Raw genomic sequence first — 25,989 nt, 5'->3', positions numbered from 1 at the left:
CACATTTTCTAAATAAAAGTCCACCTGACGAAATGTTACTTGGCTGTTATAGAACGTTTTTCTGATTTAAAAATCACAAAACAAATATTGTTTAAAGTTACATAAACATACATTTATTGAAAGAATAATCTATATATACGTAACAAAAATATAAATGGACATGTAAAGTGTTGGTCCCATGTTTCATGAGCTGAAATAAAAGATCCCTGAAATTTTCCATTTGCACAAAAAGCTTATTTCTCTCACAAATTTGTTTGCATCCCTGTAAGTGAGCATTTCTCCTTTGCCAAGACAATCCATTCACCTGACAGGTGTGGCATATCAAGAAGCTGATTTAAACAGCATTACACAGGTGCACCTTGTGGTGGGGACAATAAAAGGACACTAAAATGTGCTGTTTTGACACCACAAATGCCACAAGTTGAGGGAGCATGCAATTGACATGCTGACTGTAGGAATTTCCACCAGAGCAGTTTCCAGAGAATTGAATGTTCATTTCTCTATCATAAGCCGCCGCTGTCATTTTAGAGAATTTGGCAATATGTCCAACCAGCCTCACAACCGCAGACCACGCGTAACCAGACCAGCTCAGGACCTCCACATCCGGCTTCTTCACCTGCGGAATCGTCTGAGACCAGCCACCCAGACAGCAGATAAAACTGAGGAGTCTTCCTGTCTGTAATAAAGCCCTTTTTTATTTTTATTTTTTATTTCACCTTTATTTAACCAGGTAGGCTAGTTGAGAACAAGTTCTCATTTGCAACTGCGACCTGGCCAAGATAAAGCATAGCAGTGTGAGCATACAACAAAGAGTTACACATGGAGTAAACAATTAACAAGTCAATAACACAGTAGAAAACAAAGGGGGGGTCTATATACAATGTGTGCAAAAGGCATGAGGAGGTAGGCAAATAATTACAATTTTGCAGATTAACACTGGAGTGATAAAAGATCAGATGGTCATGTACAGGTAGAGATATTGGTGAGCAGAAAAGTAAATAAATAAAAACAGTATGGGGATGAGGTAGGTGAAAAGGGTGGGCTATTTACCAATAGACTATGTACAGCTGCAGCGATCGGTTAGCTGCTCAGATAGCTGATGTTTGAAGTTGATGAGGGAGATAAAAGTCTCCAACTTCAGCGATTTTTGCAATTCGTTCCAGTCACAGGCAGCAGAGTACTGGAACGAAAGGCGGCCAAATGAGGTGTTGGCTTTAGGGATGATCAGTGAGATACACCTGCTGGAGCGCGTGCTACGGATGGGTGTTGCCATCGTGACCAGTGAGCTGAGATAAGGCGGAGCTTTACCTAGCATAGACTTGTAGATGACCTGGAGCCAGTGGGTCTGGCGACGAATATGTAGCGAGGGCCAGCCGACTAGAGCATACAAGTCGCAGTGGTGGGTGGTATAAGGTGCTTTAGTGACAAAACGGATGGCACTGTGATAGACTGCATCCAGTTTGCTGAGTAGAGTGTTGGAAGCCATTTTGTAGATGACATCGCCGACACATACTTTTGTGGGGAAGTTGTCACCATACAAGAGGGGCATTTTAGTATCCTCAGAACCGCTCCTAATAAGATCCAGTGTCACACCATAGATTGACCGCATAAAATCCTTTTTTCTGCCCAAATTTACTGTCACCACTGACGACCGTTTACATTCTAAACAAACTATGCAAGTATTCCTAGGAAATCACCCAGAGGGCTACCATTCCTTCATCTGGAATAACGTCTTCAAGCACATTGACATCAGATGTTCCGGCTGCACCTGGGCAACACGACTCCCAGCCGGAGTGACGCAGGCCTGCGTACGCTCGCCAAAAAGACAGAAGGCTACTCTGGGGCCAACATTAGCATACTCGTACGAGATGCCCTCATGCAGCCTGTCAGGAAAGTACAGTCAGCCACACACTTCAAAAATGTCACTTTTACACATGATATAGTAAGTGTTTATTTTTTTCTCTACTACTGAGGAGATTTAAGATGTAAGTATTTTTTGTTCGTGATGGTACTATAAGTGCGAGGGCCATCCTGTGCCAAGAGTCAATTGACGGTGGATTACCTTCTTACACCGTGCTTTCCATGGATGGATGTGCCTAGCAACAAGCTGCTGGAGCCCATCGTCTGCATGGCGAGAAACACACACATACTCACTATGTTCACAGACATTCACCGCTCACAAACATACTGGTACGTGCTGTTTCAACATACACCTCCAGGCATTGCAAACTGACTCTTGTGTAACTGCTGAACCATGCTCATGATTTTGTCTTCTTTGCGGGTCCCTCTGCCCTCCAGTCTGACATTCTGCGCTCACTATCCACCACTACACGACCCACAGTCAAAATGGAGGACTTGTTCAAGGTCAGGAAGTTCAGAGGACTTGGGGCTGAGAGGTACTGGTTAGCCGGGGCTTCACAACTCCTTACAGGGTCTCTCCTCTCAAGGCCAATTCATACCAAGGTGTTTTTATTGCTATTATTTTTACGACTTTGATTTGGAAATCATTTTAATTTCAGTTAGTTTTCACATCCACTTTTACTAGATTTTATCAAAAGTTTTAGTTTAAAAAACGATTTGGTTTTTATATGATTTTATTTCAGTTTTTGTGTTAGGGACAGAAAGAAGCCTATGCGTGGGAGGCTAGGATCCATTTACATTGCCTTCAGAACGAGCAGTGGCGGACGAAAATGCTTCATTTTGCGGCAGCTTTTCTGAAATTCTACGAAACATTTTGCAATGTTTTTTTTTCTTCACGTTAATTTCATATAAAGCAATAAAAAGTAATGTGCACAGTTTTAGGATGATTTTAAGCAGACTACATCATACAAAAACTATTAGAAACATCTAAAGTGTTGAATTTAGCTTATGTTCCTGAACAAACAGCTCTGTCATAATTCACTCTCACATTCCTCTCCATCATGCTTGGGGCTTGCTATCAACAGGAGATGCACCTCCCATTCACACTCACACTCTCTCTCTCTAAAAAAACGAATAGATTCAAAGCTGATCAATCGCTTTCCATTTGAGGATCGATATTTCTTTCCAATAAATTGTCTTCAAAATACTTGAGATTGTGATTTTTTTTTCTGAAAGGGTCGTAAGGGAAACTTAGAAAAACTACAGAAAACGTAAAAATAGTGTATTGTGGTTGATATGTACTTTTAAAACAGTATTACAATTTCAAATCCAGAAAGATTGTGCTTTCGTGATCCGTATTAAGTTTTAGAGAGTTAAAAACGGCAAAACGGATCAATTGCACTCAGTGCCTTGAGCAGCGCTCTCCTTAGACAGACTGGGGAGAACAGAGTGCCGACCACACTACTGAAACCAATGTTCGCGGATTTAACGCCTGAGTAAAACGCGACACACCTTGACTCTTTCTTCCCTGCTACCACTTCAATCATGATGATCTGCCGCTGCTGTGGGAACTGTTCTGACATTCTCATATGCTTTGCTGATTCGAAGTTACTTTTTATTGTCCACTTTCTCTTGTTTTCAAAAACATTTGGAAATTGTTTCGCACGTTACATTTTACACTTCTGTTTTCTCAATGACATTCAAATCAGCATTGAAAAAAGGCGCAAATGTAAATTTGTTCCACCTACGCGAGTCTGACTACAAATCAGACCACCTATGATACACCAAATGGGTTTGATGGATCGAGGGAAAAGAGCAGGAATAGGCTTTTGTAGGCTACAGTCCAAGTTATGTCTGAACAATGGTGCGACTGCTGTCGGCATCCAAAGATTATCCAATTTTAATAAACGCTTGGAGGTAAGGATGACAGCAGTGATGTAGTCTACGGAGATCACGTATTATTGATATCTACATAACGAATTGGCGTGAATCACACTGCTGCGCTCTCATTTAGCTATTTGCGCCTAGGGATTGTGGTTGCTGTCGATGGCTGTTCACAAGTCTAAATGTGTATTTGAACCCAATAATGGTTGAATTCAAGAGGTTTAAACTGCTTATCAATCATTGTTTTAGGCCTAATGGACACTTGCTCAAACGCGCACACTTTTGATATACGTAATGGCGCAATCTGTAGTTGTTACAACCAATTTTGGGATTTATAAATTGTGACAGTTAATATAAACTCATGAGGCATTTATAAGTTATATTCTTCAAGAATCAATGGCTGTATATATATATATTTATATATATATATATATAAATGTCTCATGAGCTTATATTAACTGTCACACTCTATGAGAACCCAAAATATAAACTTGTTTTTCTCCAATGTTTGTAAACTTTGGAAATGTAACCGGTAACTGTAATCCGTTACGTTACCAACAAAAGTTTTGTAATCAGATTACAAATACTTTTGAAAAACTAGATGGTTTATAGTATAGTCTCATAACATGGTTCAAATAATATGTATCTGAGAGTGGTTACATTTCTTCAGGCCCATCCCTCAGCTTTTTACCAAAACAGAGGTGGGGTGTCCATTTTGTTATTGTTTCAACTGTGGATTTGCCCTTTAAACAGCTGCATATTGTCAAGATATCAAAGTGTCACCAACAAAAAGGTTAACAATAGGCCTATAGCAAATGCAACATACACTACCTGTCAAAAGTTTTATAACACCTACTCATTCAAGGGTTTTTCTTTATTTTTACTATTTTCTACATTGTAAAATAATAGTGAAGACATAAAAACGATGAAATAACACATATGGAATCATGTAGTAACCTCTTCCAACAAAGTGTTAAACTAATCAAAATCTATTTTATTTGAGATTCTTCAAATAGCCAGCCTTTGACTTGATGACAGCTTTGCACACTCTTGGCATTCTCTCAACCAGCTTCATGAGGTAGTCACCTGGAATGCATTTAAAATTGACCTTGTTTCCACATCGGCGGTATGGCTTTTTGGCCACAAGTCTTCCGTGAAGGCCACTTCTTACCAGCCTTCTCCGGACAGTAGATGGGTGTACCAGGGTCCCACTGTTTTCTGACAATTCTGAGCTGATGGCACTGCTGGACATCTTCCGATTGCAAAGGGAAGTAAGCACGATGTGTCTTTCATCTGCTGCAGTAAGTTTCCTTGGCCGACCACTGTGTCTACGGTCCTCAACGTTGTCCGTTTCTTTGTGCTTCTTCAAAAGAGCTTGGACATCTGGAAACCCCTGTCTGCCTTTACATTTCTGTCTGGAAGAGACCTTGCTGATGCAGTATAACTACCCTGTGTCTTGTTGCTGGGCTCAGTCTTGCCATGGGGTATGACCTTTGACAGTAAACTGTCTTCAGCAACCTCACCTTGCTAGCTGAGTTCGGATGTTCCTCGCCCAGTTTTCTTCCTCCAACACAGCTGTTTATGTTTCAGTTAATGATTGTGTTTCAACCTACATATTGAATTGATGATCATTAGCACCTGTTTGGTATAATTGTTTAATCATACACCTGACTATGTTCCTACAAAATCCCTGACTTTGTGCAAGTGTACCTAGATGAATTGATGCTGTTTTGAAGTAGTCACACAAAATATGGATTTGATGTAGATTTTTCTTCTGTTCACTCACTTTGCATTTAGTTAATTGATAAATATTTATTTTGAAACCATTCTTACTTTACAGCATTTTTTCACACCTGCCTAAAACTTTTGCACAGTACTGTATGTATACTGTAGCTAAGCAAGTAATACTAAGTGTATGTTGTGTATTAACCTGTTAGTAGCCCATGTGCCTCACACTAGTAATTTGGTCCCTTTTCCCCTCTTAATTTTGCCTACTGTTCTGAATTTGTGGTGTACGATATAGCCTGTTTTAGAGAAATGCAATCATTGAATATTGTAAGAGCTTTCATTGTCTGCTTATATGCACCGCTATTTATCCTATGGTTCTGACTTGGTGTACAGGGAGAACAATGTAAGAACGGCCCATGTTCTGAAATCTGTCGCTGTACATTTCAAAAGTGCTGAACCAATAGTTATATTGACGTCCATCCTAACTCTCTCATTAATGTCTTAATCAAAATGACGGTTTGCCTCTTATCCGCTTGTCCTTCCCTTATGCCATAGTTTGTATATCTAAATTGTCAGGAACCACATATGTTTTTCAAAAAGGCAGTAAATTAAGCTGAATTAACTGTTTCGCTGCCAGACAAGGCTTCGCTGATAGCCAGGTGTAGCAGTGGTAAGATGTTGGGACTCTGCTGTTGGACAGCTTTATGTAGGCCCTAACAGTCACCGTTATAGTGCGATTCATGTATTGTTTATTGTTTTGCTGGCATGCATAATGATGTCATTTTTTTGCCCAACCAAGATTTACATGCTAAAATCACCACTGCTTGGCATAGATTTTCTAGCATGTTTAAGTCAAAACTGTAACTCAGCCACTCTGGAACATTCACTGTCGTCTTGATAAGCAACTCCAGTATAGATTTGGCCTAAAGGTTATTGTTCTGTTCAAAGGTGAATTCATCTCCCAGTGTCTGGTGAAAGCAGACTGAACCAGGTTTTCCTCTAGGATTTTGCTCCATTCTGTTTTTTTAAATAATTTCCCCCCCAATTTTATGATTACGAACTTGTCTCATCGCTGCAACTCCCCAACGGGCTCGGGAGAGGTGAAGGTCAGGTCATGCGTCCCCCGAAACATGACCCGCCAAACTGCGGCTCTTAACACCCGCTCGCTTAACCCGGAAGCCAGCCGCACCAATGTGTCGGAGGAAACGGCATTCAACTGACCACCAAAGTCAGCCTTCAGGCACCCTGCCCACCACAAGAAGTTGCTAGAGCGCGATGAGCCAAGTAAAGTCACCCGGGCCAAACCCTCCCCTAACCCGGACGATGCTGAGCCAATTGTGTGCTGCACTATGGGACTCCCGGTCACGGACGGTAATGACACAGCCTGGGATCAAACCCCAGGCTGTAGTGACGCCACAACACTGCGATGCAGTGCCTTAGACTGCTGCACCACTCGGGAGGCCTCCGTTTCTTTTTTTTTATCCTGAAAAACTCCCCAGTCCTTAACGATTACAAGCTTACCCAAAACATGATGCAGCCACCACTACATTTGAAAATGTGGTAGTTACTCAGTAATATAACACTTTGTATTCAGGACAAAAGGTTTATTGTTTTGAAACATTTTTTTGCAATATTACTTTAGTGCCTTGTTGCAAAATAGTGAGCGGTTTCCTTCCTCTGTATTGATATACCATCCACCATTGAATTCATCACCTAAACATGCTCAAAGTGATATTCAATGTCTGCTTTTTGAAAATATTTCAAGCTCTGCATTGCGAAACAAGTCAAATATAGGCTACCTACAATTTGTGATATTGTTTTCAAAATAAGACTTTTATTTTGAAGCTATTCGCGCGATTTGAACCGGTTAATGTCGCTGATTTCACGGAGCTATGGGAAGTACAGGTTGTGAATAAAGTCGGAGTTTCACTTGCCTGTTCTTCGTAATAGAAACCGAAAGGATCGACCCCCCTCTCCATTCCTCCGCAGCTGTGAGAGGCCTGTCACCAAATCGCCTATAATAACCCGCCATTGGTTACCCTGTTGCGACGCAATTACGGTAATAACCTAATTTAGCGATGCCATTGCAGTGCTACCCAACATCGTTGGAAATGAACACTTTTTCTAATTATGTTCAAGTGCATCCAAACCAGGTATAATTTGAAATGTGATGCTGTGTTGTTTTACTGTGCATACATGGCCCTTTTTAGTGCGTAGGTAGGGCCTGGCTATCCCTATCTGATTATCTTTCTTCTCAGGCCCCATCCTAACTGACCCCAATAACCAACAAAGGGTAACAATTGACTAAGTAGTTTGCCTCAACCCATTTTCTCTGCAAAATACTCTCATGGTCAACGAGCTGATCACGTGTTGGATATCAGACAAACAGCAGTAATACACAATTGCATTTCTATTGTTTTGTAACTACACTGAACTAAAATATAAACGTAACATGTAAAGTGTTGGTCCCATGTTTCATGAGCTGAAATAAAAGATCCCAGAAATGTTCCATATGCACAAAAAGCTTATTTATCTCAAACTTCATGCACACATTTGTTTGCATCCCTGTTAGTGAGCATGTCTCATTTGTCAAGATAATCCATCCACCTGACAGGTGTGGCATGTCAAGAAGATGATTAAATCATTACACAGGTGCACCTTGTGCTGGGGACAATAAAATGAATGTACCTTTTTCTACCAGAATCCGCCTCCAACGTCGTTTTAGAGAATTTGGCAGTACGTCCAACCGGCCTCACAACCTCAGACCACAAGTATGGTGTCGTGTGGGCGATTTGCTGATGTCAAAGTTGTGAACAGAGTACCCCATGGTGGCGGTGGGGTTATGGTATGGGCAGGCATAAGCTACGGACAGTGGACACAATTGCATTTTACCGATGGCAATTTGAATGCACAGAGATACCTTTACGAGACCCTGAAGCCCATTGTCGTGCCATTCATCAGCCGCCATCACCTCATGTTTCAGCATGACAACGCATGGCCCCATTTCGCAAGAATCTGTACTCATTTTCTGGAAGCTGAAAATATCCCAGTTTGTCCATGACCTGCATACTCACCAGACCCATTGAGCATGTTTGGGATGCTCTGGATCGACGTGTACGACAGTGTGTTCCAGTTTCCGTCAATATTCAGCAACTTCCCACAGCCATTAAGAGGAGTGGGACAACATTCCACAGGCCACAATCAACTCGATGCGAAGGACATGTGTCTTGCTATATGAGGCAAATGGTCACACCAGATACTGACTGGTTTTCTGATCCACTTCCCTACTTTTTTTTTTTTTTTTTTTAAGGTAAATGTGACCAACAGATGCATATCTGTATTCCCAGTCATGTGAAATCCATTTCAATTGACTGATAATATGAGGAAATCATGTAAATGGACTCATATGAGGAAATCAGTCAATTGAAATAAATTCATTAGGCACCAGTCTATGGATTTCACATGACAGGGAATACCCAACATGCAACAATTACTAAGATTTTACTGAGTTACAGTTCATATTGGGTTTATATTTTTGTTCAGTATACATGAAAACAGCATACAATAAGTATACTGGACAATTTATTGGTGCCTCTGCATTCGCATTATAAATGGCAATTTGTTCAGAGTTTTATGTATTGATCAGACATTTATTTGAACATTTACAATAGGCCAGCATAGCCTAGGTGATAAATAATCATTTAAAATGTTAAAATAATAATAATTCGAGCCGTAAGCCTGATATAGGCCCCCGGCCACCCTACAGTGTGCAGGACCCATTGATTCTTACAAGTTGTAACACTCATGTCCCATCCGAATGCTTGAAAAAAAAACTATGCAAAGTAACAAAATGTCATGTCAGATCACGTTAAAAGTGGATTACTTACGCTTTGATCACACTGACAGCGTCATTACGTTTTGATGCACCAGAAGATCATTTAATTCCAATGGAATGCTTTGTTTGCCTTGCAGCTTTGCGTTGCAGAGGCAGTTGCGGTGTGTTCGGTGTGGTGCATACGTTGGATCTATCGAACGTATACGTCAAACTGTCCACGTAGACGGCTTGACAGAAATGGTAGCAGAAGGGGTATGTTTTTCTTTTGTTGCACACTTATCCAGATGATGCTGCGTTCCATTTTGCGCATTTAAGTTGCCGGTGTGATCCAGGCGTTAGGTTTTAGGGAAATCAACCAACTACAGAGATTGATGGGGAGGGAAGCGGGAGAGGAGGAGGACCCATATACCCCCTGTTCCAATCAAACAGCCTTCAGTCAACCACTTGGCTTCAGTCATCCCCCAAGATTGAAGTGGGAGACAAATCCAGCTATAGCCTCCTCCTTGTCAGGCGTCTCACACTGGGCAAACAGGGGTCCTGGGATGGACTGCTCGCGCAGCTTCCCCACATACGGTTGTGGGTCAAGGGTCACCTCGCTGAAGAGGGGATCCAGGAGCCTGTCTACGCAGCCTGTAATGTGGATAGTGAATTTAATTTCCTTACGAAACTATCAATTCATTGATGTAGTGATTTTACAATGTGTTTTACGGTATTTCTGAAGTACTCAATTTGAAATATGCAGTATTTGGTTGTGCACTATTTTGTCGAACTTTGCTATTTGGAAAAGTTTGTGTGCCTTTTAATGATCAATTGATAATAACTATGACTTACAGTACAGTTGGGTTTGTCTTCACAGGCTTCACATCAAATCCCCACTTCTTTACCTTTATGGAAAGCTGGTTTTGAATCACATTGCTCCTGCAGCGGTGGTTGCCTGGGAAGCCGTGCAGGCAGAGTAGATGTCGAATTTTCTGAAATGTCTATCATTACTGCTTGGTGACAGTGGAAAGACACAAGGAGAGGGATAGTGATTAGCCCCAGTGACACCAGCTACATCAACTGTCAGAACACAACCCACACACTTGAAGGGCAAAATATGATTCTTTTTTTCAGGGGTAAATTACAAATGCTAACGTTTTACACACCGCAACTCTTTTTGTGGACCACATTCCTTCATCTCAGACTCAATGTAGGGGGCTTGGGGATGGAGGAACAAAAACGGTACAGTGACTTACAGGTGTGTGACAGAAAATATACTTTTAACAAGTCAAAGCAGCCACAGTGGCATGAATTAACATTAGCCCCTCTGTGGTAGCAAAACACATGCAAAACACATGCAAAACACATGACTCCAATATTAGCAGGCCGTGTTTAGACTGTCCACTTTGAAGAGCTGAGACAGAATGGCTATATAAGGAATGGAACATATTGGACCAGGGCCCCGCTACTATCATAACCTATACAGCTGTCAGATGTGGGCGTTAATAACAAGCAAGAACTGAGATGGAAAGATAATAATGGAGGAAGGTCAAAATAAGCTATTTACATATAGAGGGAGGGGACTCTATACATTATGCAAAGACAGAACACTATAAAGGCAGGACTCTGAAATATGAGAATTTAGTCTTTTCCATGGAAGGGCTCGGCTCTGTTACGTTTGTAATAAAGTCTAAATTGAATTCACAAGTTCCGGTATCTGTGCAGCTATTTTGACTCCATGTTTTCCCACCCCCGATCTCCCCAAAATGTTGGCTGCCGTGTCTGATTCATCAAACTCTGAAACGTACGTTATGGTCAGCGCTTGCAAGATCAATAGTCAATGACGCTGTAGCATCCGTCTTCAGAATTTGCTTCCTGGCCATAACCATCTAATGTTATCCCTTCAAAAGATAGAGCAACTTCTCTCAAAATGTGCACTGCACACTCGTGACATGGTTGTAATTTTCAGTGCAGCCCATCCACCCAATTCATTAAAAAATATATATATTTACACTACCATTCAAAAGTTTGAGGTCACTTAGAAATGTCCATGTTTTTGAAAGAAAACCTTTTTTTTTGTCCATTAAAATAACATCAAATTGATCAGAAATACAGTGTAGACATTGTTAATGTTGTAAGTTACTATTGTAGCTGGAAATGGCTGATTTTTAATGGAATATCTACATAGGCGTACAGTGGCCCATTATCAGCAATCATCACTCCGATGTTCCAATGGCACGTTTTGTTAGCTAATCAAAGTTTATCATTTTAAAAGGCTAATTGATCATTAGAAAACCCTTTTGCAAATATATTAACACAGCTGAAAACTGTTGTCCTGATTTAAAGAAGCAATAAACTGGCCTTCTTTAGACTATTTGTGTATCTGGAGCATCAGCATTTGTGGGTTCGATCACAGGCTCAAAATGGCCAGAAACAAATTACTTTCTTCTGAAACTCGTCAGTCAGAAATTGAAGAAACAGAAGATCTCGTACAACGCTGTGTCCTACTCTCTTCACAGAACAGTGCAAACTGGCCCTAACCAGAATAGAAAGAGGAGTGGGAGGCCCCGGTGCACAACTGAGCAAGAGGACAAGTACATTAGAGTGTCTAGTTTGAGAAACAGACACCTCACAAGTCCTGAACTGGCAGCTTCATTGAATAGTACCCGCAAAACACCATTCTCAACATCAACAGTGAAGAGGCGAATCCGGGATGCTGACCTTCTCTGCAGAGTTCATCTGTCCAGTGTCGGTGTTCTTTTGCCCATCTTAATCTTTTCTTTTTATTGGCCAGTCTGACATATGTTTTTTTCTTTGCAACTCTCACAACACAAGCATGCTGGTACTTGTGAAAGTTTACCTTGACTACTTTGAACTGGTGTCGTCTAAATATCATCCAATTTCATGAAAAACATGATTTTCACTGTTCTGGACCTTTAAGCGTGTATCAGTGTGTGCACGTGTGTACCTGCATTTGCGTGTGCGGATGTGTGTGTGCCTGTTGTGTGTGTGTGTGCGTGTGTGCCTGCATTGGTGCCTCCCTCGGCAGAGGGGTTGGCTCCCACAATGTTAACAATATAGGTTAGGGATTTCCGAGGCTATTGGTGCGTGCATGCATGTCTGTGTGGGTGTGTGTGTGTGAGAGAGAGAGATGTTTCGTATTCCATTGATGTATGACGCTATGACAGTATTGATGTCCATGCCCCCATGTGCCTGTCTAGTAAACATTATGTTATGAGGGTGATTGACCCTAGACAGTGCAGTGCACATGTCAGTGAGATGGAGAGCCTGTGAACTGACAGTATGTCTCAGAATATCTCCCAACAGAAATAGAGGGAGGCTGCATCCAAAAAGCCAACCTATTCCCTTTATAGTGCACTACTTTTGACCAGAGCCCATAGTGCCCTGGTCAAAACTAGTGCACTAAATCGTGAACAGGGTGCCAATTAGGATGTAGCCTGAGTGTGTCATGAGTCAACCAGGGTAATGTTGATTATGGTATTACTTTTCTTATTTATATTCTTTAGACAGAAAGGGTAGGACTCTACTCTACCCTCAGTCACAGAAACAGGATAGGAATCCACTCTACCCTCACAGTCACAGAGAAAGGGTAGGACTCTACTCTACCCTCAGTCACAGAAACAGGATAGGAATCTACTCTACCCTCACAGTCACAGAGAAAGGGTAGAGCTCTACTCAACGTTCACAGTCACAGAGAAAGGGTAGAGCTTTACTCAACGTTCAGTCACAGAGAAAGGGAAGGACTCTACCCTCACAGTCACAGAGAAGGGGTAGAGCTCTACTCAACTCTCACAGTCACAGTGAAAGGGTAGAGCTCTACTCAACTCTCACAGTCACAGAGAAGGGGTAGAGCTCTACTCAACTCTCACAGTCACAGAGAAAGGGTAGAGCTCTACTCAACGTTCACAGTCACAGAGAAAGGGTAGAGCTCTACTCAACGTTCAGTCACAGAGAAAGGGAAGGACTCTACCCTCACAGTCACAGAGAAGGGGTAGAGCTCTACTCAACTCTCACAGTCACAGAGAAAGGGTAGAGCTCTACTCAACGTTCAGTCACAGAGAAAGGGAAGGACTCTACCCTCACAGTCACAGAGAAGGGGTAGAGCTCTACTCAACTCTCACAGTCACAGAGAAGGGGTAGAGCTCTACTCAACTCTCTCAGTCACAGAGCAATGGTAGGACGGTATCCATATTTTCATGCCTTCATACCGTCCCTGTACCATACTGGGGGATACGGTATTAGCGGCAGTGCACACGTAGGGCGCCATTTCTTTCAACAACAACAAAAAACTGAATGACTTGACGCATAAAACCAATGAAGGCAGCAGGGATCTTTATCCAGGAGGGGATTGATTGTCTCTACAATAGTGGGTGATTGTATTTTCTAGTGTATTCGTGTCCTCTACCCGTTTTCCAACTCAATGTGCCTGTTTTATCGACTCCAGTATTCCTGTCTGACAACCGTCTCTCATCTCCCTCCCCTTAGTAAAGGTTAGAACAGGATGGCATGGACCTCTCTATATTACACCCAGGACTGTGCACACAGGAGCACTTTTATGGTTCTACCACAATTGACATAACCTTATTAAAAGCACACAGTTCAACCTTGATGAGTACTTACATTTACGATACAGCCAGGCAGCTGTGCTGCATATCGTTTCGCCCTTCACTGCTGATAGCTAATGGCATACAGTGTGCTTCAGTATTTTGGAAAGGTTTCAACAACAAATCATTACTCCAGTCATATCATTTGAATTGTAGTCATTTCAAATCAGCTCTGTAGCTTCTCTTTAACTAAGTAGAAATACAGTTTAGAACAAATTCTTATTTACAATGACGGCCTACCCCAGACGACACTGGGCCAATTGTGCACCGCCCTATGGGACTCCCAATCACAGCCGGATGTGATGCAGCCTGGATTTGAACCAGGTACTGCAGTGACGCCTCTTGCACTGAGATGCAGTGTCTTAGAACCACTGCGCCACTATAGCCAGTCATGTAGTTGAGGTTGTTGTACTGACCATAGTATCTCTCATTTGGGTGGATCGACTCGTGCTGCATTACAATCCTATGATGAACCAAAAACGTTGCACACTACTGGCCATTAGTTACATCATCATGGCTGTGACAAAGCAGTGCTGCACGTTATTGTCCGTTTGATGGCTTGGTTCATTTAAATGTCTCTCCACTTTGAAACCTTGAGTGTGGTGACGGTAAAGTTACATCGTGTACTGTATAATAAGGTCACATTGTGTATAGTGTTTGGTTTCGTTATACTATACAATAACCAAACCTTTGGTGGACCTCCGGAGAACCCTATCAAAAGGGTTTCCAAGGCAACCCCAGAACCTGCACCAATTAGAACTCACAAAGGCTCTCCCCAACACTAAACTGCCTGGAGATTAGAGAGGAAAGAAGATAAACCGAAAGAACACAGCATTAAACAAACAGACAAACGGACTGAATGTGTGTGTGTGTTTGTGTGACGCGTGTTTGGGGAGTAGATTTGATTAAACATGTCCTGAAGGCTTTGCTCCGCTCACTGTGTGACACACACACACACACACACACACACACACACACACACACACACACACACACACACACACACACACACACACACACACACACACACACACACACACACACACACACTACCTTATCAGGGGTCATGCTCTGTTATTACCAGAGAGCTCTTACAACGCCACAGGGAAAACCAATAGCAAATCGTTTAGAGTGGCTGATTTGTGTGAACTCTGTTTAGAGTATTGATGGGACACTGCTGTGGCTGGTCTGCTCTTTGGGCATACATATACTGAGGCAGGCAGGAGGCAGCTTTGTTGAAATAGCTGATTTATGGGTCCCCTGTTTGTGTGTGTGCCAAACGTGCCTGGGTGCATGTGCCTGCGTATGTATCTGTATGTGTGTGTGTGTGTCTGTGTATGTATCTGTTTCTGTGTGTGTCTGTGTATGTATCTGTTTCTGTGTGTGTCTGTGTATGTATCTGTTTCTGTGTGTGTCTGTGTATGTATCTGTTTCTGTGTGTGTCTGTGTGTGTCTGTGTAGGTATCTGTTTCTGTGTGTGTATGTATCTGTTTCTGTGTGTGTCTGTGTGTGTCTGTGTATGTATCTGTTTCTGTATGTGTCTGTGTATGTATCTGTTTCTGTGTGTGTCTGTGTATGTATCTGTTTCTGTGTGTGTCTGTGTATGTATCTGTTTCTGTGTGTGTCTGTGTATGTATCTGTTTCTGTGTGTGTCTGTGTATGTATCTGTTTCTGTGTGTGTCTGTGTATGTATCTGTTTCTGTATGTGTCTGTGTATGTATCTGTTTCTGTGTGTGTCTGTGTATGTATCTGTTTCTGTGTGTGTCTGTGTATGTATCTGTTTCTGTGTGTGTATGTATCTGTTTCTGTGTGTGTCTGTGTATGTATCTGTTTCTGTGTGTGTCTGTGTATGTATGTGTCTGTGTATGTATCTGTGGAAGGGTGTGGAGTCTCATTTGGCTGTGAGGCATGTGTGTGGAGTGTGCGTGCGTGCGTGCCTGGGGGGGGGTGTGAGTGTCTGTGCACTGACCTGTGACTAAGGTGAAGGTACTGAAGACCTCAACCAGTGTCACAGTATTGGCTTTAACCCTTCCTTTCCTTTCTCCTCTCCTCTAGGTCATCACCCAACCAGGGAAGAGCTTAGGCGTATCCCTCACCATGGCAACAACATCTTCCCACGCATCCTGCATTCTGACACATACTCTCCTCTTGTGTCTCTCTCTCTCTCGTTCTCTCTCTCCCTCACTCTCTCGCTTTTCTCTTTCTCTCTCTCTCTCTCTCTCACACACTCTCTCTCTCACACACTCTCTCTCTCTCTCTCTCTCTCTCTCTCACTCACTCACGCATCTCAGTCAATCTCCCCTGTCCTCTCATGCTCTGCCATTCCATCCGCTAATGTTGGACCAGCCACTCGCTAAGACATGTTCTCTACAGCATGCAAGGGATCCGTGGGCGAGTCAAGGTAAGCTTTCACATGAACCTTGAGGAGGACAGTACTATAGAAGTCGTGTCATATACACTATATTCCTGTTTGGTTCTCTCTGACTGCTGTGACAAGAAGACAGTGGGTGGTGGCATGAGTGCGTATGAGAGACCATGTTAAACTGTTGCTGTGTGCTCGTCAGTGTGAGAGCACCGCCAGCTGCAGCCTGGCTGCTGTGAGAGAGAGATGGAAAGAGAGAGAGAGAGACAGAGTGAGAGAAAGAGAGAACGTGGGACCGCTTAGCTGCCAGTCATATCAAAGGCGCTGGCTGTGCAGAAGTGTTTACTTCTGAGTACGTGTGTGTGCGTGTGCACGTGTGCGTGTGTGTGAAGGCATTTTGCGGATGCTAACATTATGCAGGTGTGTGTGTGTGTGTGTGTGTTCATCTGTGTGTATGATTGAGCGTGTGATTCCATGCACATGCTTGCGTGTGTGTCTTAATGAGCACACTCCCTCAGAAGCTTCCATTGACACAGAGGGAATAAAGTGTTCTTAGCTTTTGAAAGCCAGCCCATATTTGTAAAAAAAAAAGAATTTACACAGATTCATCTCTGGAAATGGAAATGAACAGCATTAGCCACGTTCCGGTACATCAAGGGCAGATTGAGCTTCCTCTGTCTAATATATACACCCAGTCATTCATCTAAAGAGAGAATGTGTGTGAGTGTGTCACGCCCATGTGTGTCACTGTGCGTGTGTGTGTGTCACTGTGTGTGTGTGTGTCACAGTGTGTGCGCGTGTGTCCACTGTGTGTGTGTGTGTCACAGTGCGTGCGCGTCTGTCACTGTGCGTGCGTGTGTGTGTGTGTCACAGTGCGTGCAGCGTGTGTCACTGTGTGTGTGTGTCACTGTGCGTGCACTTGTGTTCAATGTGTGTGTGTGTGTGTGTCACTGTGCGTGTCTGTGTGTCACAGTGTGTGCGCGTGTGTCACTGTGCGTGTGTGTGTGTCACAGTGCGTGCACGCGTGTCACTGTGCGTGCGTGTGTGTCACAGTGTGTGCGCGTGTGTCACTGTGCGTGTGTGTGTGTCACAGTGTGTGCGTGTGTGTCACTGTGCGTGTGTGTGTGTCACAGTGTGTGCGCGTGTGTCACTGTGCGTGTGTGTGTGTGTGTGTGTCACAGTGCGTGCGCGTGTGTCACTGTGTAATGTTCCGCAACGTCTTGGTTTCTTTCTCACCATCCTCTTGGTGACAGCTGGAAATAGACCTATAATGGGATCTTCTCAGGTGTACTGCTGCCTCTCAGATCTCTGCCAGCCAGCCTCCAGCTATGGGAGGTGATACGTAGATCAGTGGAGGCTGATGGAAGGAGCTATATGAGGACCGGCTCATTGTAATGGCTGTAATGTGTTATCCATATGTTTTTGATGTGTTTGATATCGTTCCATTTATTCCATTCCTGCCATTACAATGAGCTTGTCCTCCGATCGCTCATCCCACCAGCCTCCACTGGCATAGATAAGGAATACGCTCCACAGATTCATTTAGATGTTTGGTAAAGTGTTGGCTGCTTCTTAGCAGGCATCATGTTTCTATAAATTACAGCAGATGAGACTTTGATACTTGATGTAAGCCTGTACAGCCTGATCCCAGGTCTGTTTGTGCTGCCTTGCCAACTCCTATGGTCTTTCAGTTGACAAGGTAGCACAAACAGATCTGGGACAAGGCTATATATAAAGACCCTCTCCCCCTTTTTAATTTGTACAGTGCATTTAGAAAGTATTCAGACCCCTCTACCTTTTCCACATTTTGTTATGTTACAGCCTTATTCAGAAATTGATAACATAAAAAAAATGTCTCATCAATCTACACACAATACTCCATAATGACAAAGCATTTTTTTTAAATCACATTTACATAAGTGTTCAGACCCTTTACTCAGTACTTTGTTGAAGCACCTTTGGCAGAGATTACATCCTTGATTCTTCTTGGGTATGATGCTACAAGCTTGACACACCTGTATTTGGGGAGTTTCTCCCTTTCTTCTCTGCAGATCCTCTCAAGCTCTGTCAGGTTGGATGGGGAGCGTTGCTGCACAGCTATTTTCAGGCCTCTCCAGAGATGTTCGATCTGGTTCAAGTCCGGGCTCTGGCTGGGCCACTCAAGGACATTCAGAGACTTGTCCCGAAGCCACTCCGGCATTATCTTGGCTGTATGCTTAGCGCTGTTGTCCTGTTGGAAGGTGAACCTTGGCCCCGGTCTGAGGTCCTTAGCGCTCTGGAGCAGGTTTTCATCAAGGATGTCTATGTACTTTACTCCGTTCATCTTTCCGTCAATCCTTGTCTTCCAGTCCCTGCCACTGAAAAACATCCCCACATCATGATGCTGCCACCACCATGCTTCACTGTAGGGATGGTGCCAGGTTTCCTCCAGATGTGACGCTTGGCATTCAGGCCAAAGAGTTCAATCTTGGGTTCATCAGACTTGAGAATCTTGTTTCTCATGTTCTGAGGGTCCTTTAGTTGCCTTTTGGCAAACTCCAAGCGGGCTGTCATGTGCCTTTTACTGAGGAGTGGCTTCCGTCTGGCCTCTCTACCATGAAGGCCTGATTGGTGGAGTGCTGAGAGATGGTTGTCATTCTGGAAGGTTCTCCCATCTCCACAGAGGAACTCTGGAGCTCTGTCAGAGTAACAATCAGGTTCTTGGTCACCTCCCTGATATGGCCCTTCTCCCCAGATTACATAGTTTGGCTGGGCGGCCAGCTCTAGGAAGAGTCTTGGTCCTTCCAAACTTCTATAATTTAATAATGATGGAGGCCACTGTGTTCTTGGGGACCTTCCATTTTGCATACATTTTTTGGTACCCTTCCCCAGATCTGTGCCTCGACACAATCCTGTCTCGGAGCTCTACGGACAATTCCTTGGACCTTATGGCTTGGTTTTTGCTCTGACATGCACTGTCAACTGTGGGACCTTATATAGACAGGTGTGTGCATTTCCAAATCATGTCCAATCAATTGAATTTACCACAGGTGGAGTCCAAGTTGTAAAAACATCTCAAGCATGATCAATGGAAACAGGATGCACCTGAGCTCAATATCGAGTCTCATAACGGAGTTTTGTTTTTATATACATATACAGGTTATACATATAACCTGTTTTCGCTTTGTCGCTATGGGTTATTGTGTGTAGATTTTTTATGGAATCATTTTTAGAATAAGGCTGTAACATAATGAAATATGGAAAAAGTGCAGAGGTCTGAATACTTTCCCAATCCACTGTACCTGGATGTCTAAAGGTCCATTTGGAGTGCACTCATTCTCTTCTACGTGTGATCCTCTTCTTTTCATTCATTCCATCTGTCATCCTCATCTCTTTCTCCCTCTCATCATTCTCTCTCTCCCTCTCTCTCACGTCCTCTCTCTCTCTAACCGCTCTTCATCCGCTAGCTCCATTTTCCACCTCACCGCCCTGCTTGTCATTCCCTCCCCTAATTGATTGGCCTCCATTCAATCTCAGGATCTTTCATTTCCTTTTTTTCCCTCATTCAATTCTCTCTCTGACTGTCTCTCTGTCTCTCTTTCGCTGTATCTCTCTCCTTTCACCTCTCCCTGTCCTTTATCTTAGTTTCACCCTGAATGGCTCTTTCTTCTCTTCTCCCTCCTTCACATTCCACCCCCCCCCCTTCTCTCTCTCTCTCTCTTGCTCTCTCACTTTCACTCCTGGGGGATAAGTGCAAACTTTGATAAGCTGTCAGATGAGTCAGAGGGCAGTTGTCTCTCCAAATCTCAAGTTCATCGTTCACATAATATGTGGCTATCCAGCACATTGTGTGCGTGTGCTGTGTGTGTGTGTGTGTTTGGAGCGGCAGGGTGGGCACTGCGTTCCCACCCATCTTGCTATAATGACGAAAAACAGCTAAACTGCTTATTGAATGGTTTAAACGTACTTTTTTCTCTCTTCTCATCAGTGCGTTCTGTCTGGAAGAATGAATGCCAGATGAGCATGGCAGAAGGCTCATCTGTGACATGGTGGTGGTGTGTGGTTGGTACAGTGGCAGTTTGTGTGGGCGTATGGTTGGGCCTTATGAAAGATCAGTGGAGAAAATCGCTGGGCTCTATGCGCATACGGGTAACGAGAGGATCAACACGGGTAACGAGAGGATCAACACGGGTAACGAGAGGATCAACACGGGTAACGAGAGGATCAACACGGGTAACGAGAGGATCAACACGGGTAACGAGAGGATCAACACGGGTAACGAGAGGATCAACACGGGTAACGAGAGGATCAACACATGAAAGGAGGGAAAAGGGGAGAGGAAAGAATAAGGGTGAAATGGGAAGTAAGTTCGGCGTGAGGGAGAAAGGAGGAGAGTTGTCAGACAACATTCTTAGGAAAAATAGGTGCTACCTTGAACCAAAAGTGTTCCATGTAACACCATATACCCTCCACAAAGAACTCTTTGCGAACCCTTTTTTGTAAGGGTTCAGTATTGGGTTGAAGGGCAATTTAAGATAAAGAGATGTAGATTAGCGTGAAATAAAGAGAAAAGAGCGATGAGAATGAAAGGATGAGGATGAGGCGGTGAAAAGGGGGATGAGGTGGCAGGAAAGAGGGGTGGGATGGGGGTCCAGTAGGGGGGTCCAATATGGGGGGGGTTCCAGTATTGGGGGAGGGAGTGTGTGTGTGTGTGAGAGAGAGGAGTGTGTGAAAGAGGAGTGTGTGTGTGAGAGAGAGAAACAAGAGAGAGAGAGCGAGAGAGAGAAAAGGCAAGGCCATCAATCCGCCAGACATCAACACAGCACCATATTCAGCACTGCAAGACCGCAGTCCATTTAGCTCCAAGCTTATTGGCATAACCATACATACTGCCTAAGGTATATATTCAGGTGCAACGTCATTGTGAACATGTTAAAGCTGGTTTAATTAACATCCAACTGTGTATTTAACGGTTTGGCCCATGTGTGTCAATGAGGCTCGCTCATGTAGCATATTGTATCCGCCTGATTTTAAAGTCTAATCTCCGGCACTCCTCCCTCTGTCCCCCTCTCTTCCTCTCTTCACACACTTCCTTTCTACTTTAGGATGCACTTTGAGTGCATTGCAACAGTGCCGCCTGGCCCTTGCCAGATTCTCTTTTTCTTTCTCTCTCTCTCTATTGGTTTTCTCTCTGTTTCACTCTCTCCCTCAGCCCCCCCCCCCCCCCCCCCCCTGCTCTGTATTGCTTGTCCCCCCATGACTCTTAAATCTCTAGTGGCAGGAGGTGGGGTAAAACTCTGGTTGAGAGACTGATAGAAAGAGCCTTGATAAAGCTGCTTAGTCAAAAAGACACCATGACAAGAGACAGTCTGAGACATCGGTACTGAGCATCGTCACTGTCACTCACTCCTACAGAGCAGGCAGGCATCAGGCTGAGTGTCTGATGGCGTTGACATTGGAACAAAGGTTTATTGATGGCTGTCTCCGTTGGGTGTCAGGGAATTCTGACACTGGCTATTTGTCATTGTGAAGCTTATTTGTGATGTTGTTTCTGGTCAGGTCATGTGCTCAGGAAAAACTCCTGGCCCAAATAATGAGACACAGGAATGGAGGGAAAAGCACTTTCATATTGCCTTGAAGAATGTATCCCGTCTTGCGCGTGCTGCCATGTGCAAAGAAATAGAATTCTATTTGACCACGTGTCACATGTCTTTATATCCTTTAGTAATGTGTGAGGACACACACACCACTGGGGAGATATTAGAAACTGTGTTAATCCATTACTGCATCTAATTGACTCAGGACTTCAACGTACTTCTGGCAGTTTGTACCCTCTGTGGGGTGATTACGTGAACGTGGTGTAACGTGCTTTATACGGTGTGTGTTCCCGTAAAGTACCCGCCGGGTAAAGAACGCGGGTGCAGAAGGTGAGTTTTAATACTGACCAGATACAAAAATGAGCCGCGTACTGAACTCTACAAACCAATAGCACCCAAGGACTCGTGACAAGACGGCTAAATAAAGGGGAAGTAATCAGGGACGTGATGAAGTCCAGGTGTGCCTAATGAAGGGTTGCCAGGACTGCTGGTTTGTATAGAGGGGGAGGGGGCTTAGACGGGAAAGTTCCAAATGGCACCCTGTTCTCTTCATAGTCCACTAATTCTGACCAGCACAATAAGGGAATAGGATGCCAGATAGGACAAGAGGAATTGAATGACAGTGGCTGAGTCCCTTTCTTTCACGTCAAATAAGTTATTTCTACCGAGGAAAAAGAAGCACCAAATACTTCTTAATTCCCATTGGGACAGAAGGCCACGTTGAGGACAAAATCGACCGTTAGAAAGCGTACATTTGGGACGAAAGCATTGGGTCGGTTTCGTGAACGGGCTGATGGTGTTGCTGGTTACACTGTAGCCTCAGGGTTTTTATGATCATATATCTAAAGCATGTGTCAAAGAACTGAAAAGGCCATTCTTCTGAAAATATGCTGAAGTGTGTGGGGCTGCTATACTGTAAAAGTAGCTTGTGATAAGGAGCTCCTTCCTGCCAGTATTGTACAGTACAACAGTACATTGTGCCTGTGTTGAATGTGTCATCCTTAGAATGTGTCATCAGGTCAGAGCTTGCCTGGTCTCCTTCATGTGAAAGTTTACTGGGGTGACTAAAGCCGTGCTATACTGTACAACCGATAACTTCGATGCCTTAAGCATCGTCCCCTCAGCTGCGGAGATGGCATTCATAGTAAACACTGCGTAATATGTCGGCTCAGGCGGAAATGACATTACGGATGGAAAGTGGGCCTCGTTTGTTTTTTTGACACAGCTCATGTCCGTCCACTAGACAATAACAATCTACTTGAGCGTTGTGTGGTGATTCATGTCATAATGTGAAAAGGCGCCGGGCATCCAGTCTGGCTCATCTAAAACACAGAAAGGCAGACAGACGGAGGTACAGTTTCACTGGGAGCGCTGCAGATTGGAGTTCAAGTGATGCTCATCTCATTTAATTGATCTTCCTCTGACACCGCCTGGTATAGAGGTTCTGGATGGCAGTGATGTACTGGGCTGTACACACAACCCTCTGACACCGCCTGGTATAGAGGTCCTGGATGGCAGTGATGTACTGGGCTGTACACACAACCCTCTGACACCGCCTGGTATAGAGGTCCTGGATGGTAGTGATGTACTGGGCTGTACGCACAACCCTCTGACACCACCTGGTATAGAGGTCCTGGATGGCAGTGATGTACTGGGCTGTACGCACAACCCTCTGACACCGCCTGGTATAGAGGTCCTGGATGGCAGTGATGTACTGGGCTGTACCCACAACCCTCTGACACCGCCTGGTATAGTGGTCCTGGATGGCAGTGATGTACTGGGCTGTACGCACAACCCTCTGCAGCGCCTTGTGGTCGGATGCCGAGCAGCTGCCATACCAAGCAGTGATGCAGCCAGTCAAGATGCTCTCAAGGGTGCAGCTGTAGAACTTTTTCAGGTGCAGAGGGACCATGACAAATCTTTTCAGCCTCCTAAGGGGGAAGAGGCGTTGTTGTGCCTTCTTCACGACTGTGTTGGTTTGTGTGGACCATGTTAATTCCTTAGTGATGTGGGCATAGAGGAACATGAAGCTCTCGACCCGTTCCTCTTCAGCCCCGTCGATGTGGACAGGGACTCCATTTCCTGTAGTCCATGATCAGCTTCCCTTGTCTTGCTGACGTTGAGGGGAACGTTGTTCCTTAATGCGATTTTGTAGTCATTACTAAAACCGAGTCACTGTGACCATGTAGGGGGGTCCAGATTTGAGTTGTATCAGCTTTAAATGTTTGAGTAAGTCAAAAAAGGATGGAGATACATTTAACTTTAAGCTCATTGATAATTAAATACAAAAGTTATCAGCGGTTTGAACTCTAAACAGATGTTAAGAAATGTTTTATATGAAGTTGATTGCACTTAGAATACTCTTTTGTAAACTCTGACAGAAGAGACATTACATATCTCATTACACATCTCATTACACATCTCATTACACATCATCTCATTACATATCTCATTACACATCTCATTACACATCATCTCATTACATATCTCATTACACATCTCATTACACATCTCATTACACATCTCATTACACATCATCTCATTACATATCTCATTACACATCTCATTACATATCTCATTACACATCTCATTACACATCTCATTACACATCTCATTACACATCTCATTACACATCTCATTACACATCATCTCATTACACATCTCATTACACATCTCATTACACATCTCATTACACATCTCATTACACATCTCATTACACATCATCTCATTACACATCTCATTACACATCTCATTACACATCATCTCATATCTCATTACACATCTCATTACACATCTCATTACACATCATCTCATTACATATCTCATTACACATCTCATTACATATCTCATTACATATCTCATTACACATCTCATTACATATCTCATTACACATCTCATTACATATCTCATTACACATCTCATTACATATCTCATTACACATCTCATATCTCATTACACATCTCATTACATATCTCATTACACATCTCATTACACATCTCATTACATATCTCATTACACATCTCATTACATATCTCATTACATATCTCATTACACATCTCATTACATATCTCATTACATATCTCATTACACATCTCATATCTCATTACACATCTCATAAGGCCTTGTTTTGAGGCCTAGTTTTACAGGCCACATCAGGGCTGCAAGTAGGGTTGCAAAATTCAAGTAACTTTCTCACAATTCCAAGATTTTCACAAAATCCTGGTTGAAGGATTTCCTGCTTATTCCCTCCCGTTTCCAGGAATCAAATGACCGGTATTTCTTGAAAACCTGGTAAGTTTTCAAAATTTGCCCGGAATTTTGCAAAACCATATCCAACAGTTGGAATTTGTATTCAACCGCAACCTGCATTCGTAATGATTGCCAGGGTTAGGAACATTGTGAGGAGACCTAAACCATTTAACCATTTACCTAAACCATTTAACCATTTACCTAAATCATTTAAACATTTACCTAAACCATTTAAACATTTACCTAAACCATTTAAACATTTACCTAAATCATTTAACCATTTAACCATTTAACCATTTACCTAAATCATTTAAATATTTACCTAAACCATTTAACCATTTACCTAAACCATTTAATCTGGAACAGCCGTTTCAGAAGGGGGTGCAAAACAATCAAACAAACTGATGGGGATTAGTTTAATGTTATTTATCTTTGTGTAGTATAAGATGACTCAATCAATCAATGTACAGTATATCCCCCTCATGTATAGGCTACCTGTGATGTATCCCTCACCAAGTATAGTATGAATGTCAAACAACTACCAAATGTTGTAACGAAACAAAATGTTGAAAAAGTCCAGGGGTTTCAATACTTTCCGAATGCTCTGTATATACAAAAACACATATTTAAAAACCTTCTTAAATGAATGTAAACAATGACTTGACTAACCTCTGCTTAAACAAAATATAATTTCTATGTGATATTACCAAGAAAATGTGAATACCTAGTTGTCCTGACAGATTTTGATTTACAAATACTTAATAGGTTCATTTCTCAATAAACAATAAAACATGTTTCATGTTTAAACAGTTTAAACTTTACAATCAAGTTGTTTGAACTTGCTGTGACAAAGTTGTACCCATTTAAAAAGTGAATTTGCATCAAAAAACC

General features: G+C 43.0%; 1 protein-coding gene across 1 annotated transcript in view; it reads left to right on the top strand.

The window, feature by feature from the left end:
• The first annotated feature begins 16,193 nt into the window (after positions 1-16,193).
• Positions 16,194-25,989, top strand: part of LOC109908962 (rap1 GTPase-activating protein 2-like) — a 103,812-nt gene continuing 94,016 nt past the window's right edge. The window contains exon 1 of the mRNA XM_031795999.1: positions 16,194-16,312. Coding sequence (XP_031651859.1) covers positions 16,272-16,312 — 41 coding nt within the window. The 5' untranslated portion in view covers positions 16,194-16,271. The remainder of the gene's footprint in view (positions 16,313-25,989) is intronic.

The sequence above is a fragment of the Oncorhynchus kisutch genome, linkage group LG18 (genome assembly GCF_002021735.2).
Source record: "Oncorhynchus kisutch isolate 150728-3 linkage group LG18, Okis_V2, whole genome shotgun sequence".
NCBI lineage: Eukaryota > Metazoa > Chordata > Actinopteri > Salmoniformes > Salmonidae > Oncorhynchus > Oncorhynchus kisutch.
This window is presented reverse-complemented; position numbering and strand designations above follow the sequence as displayed.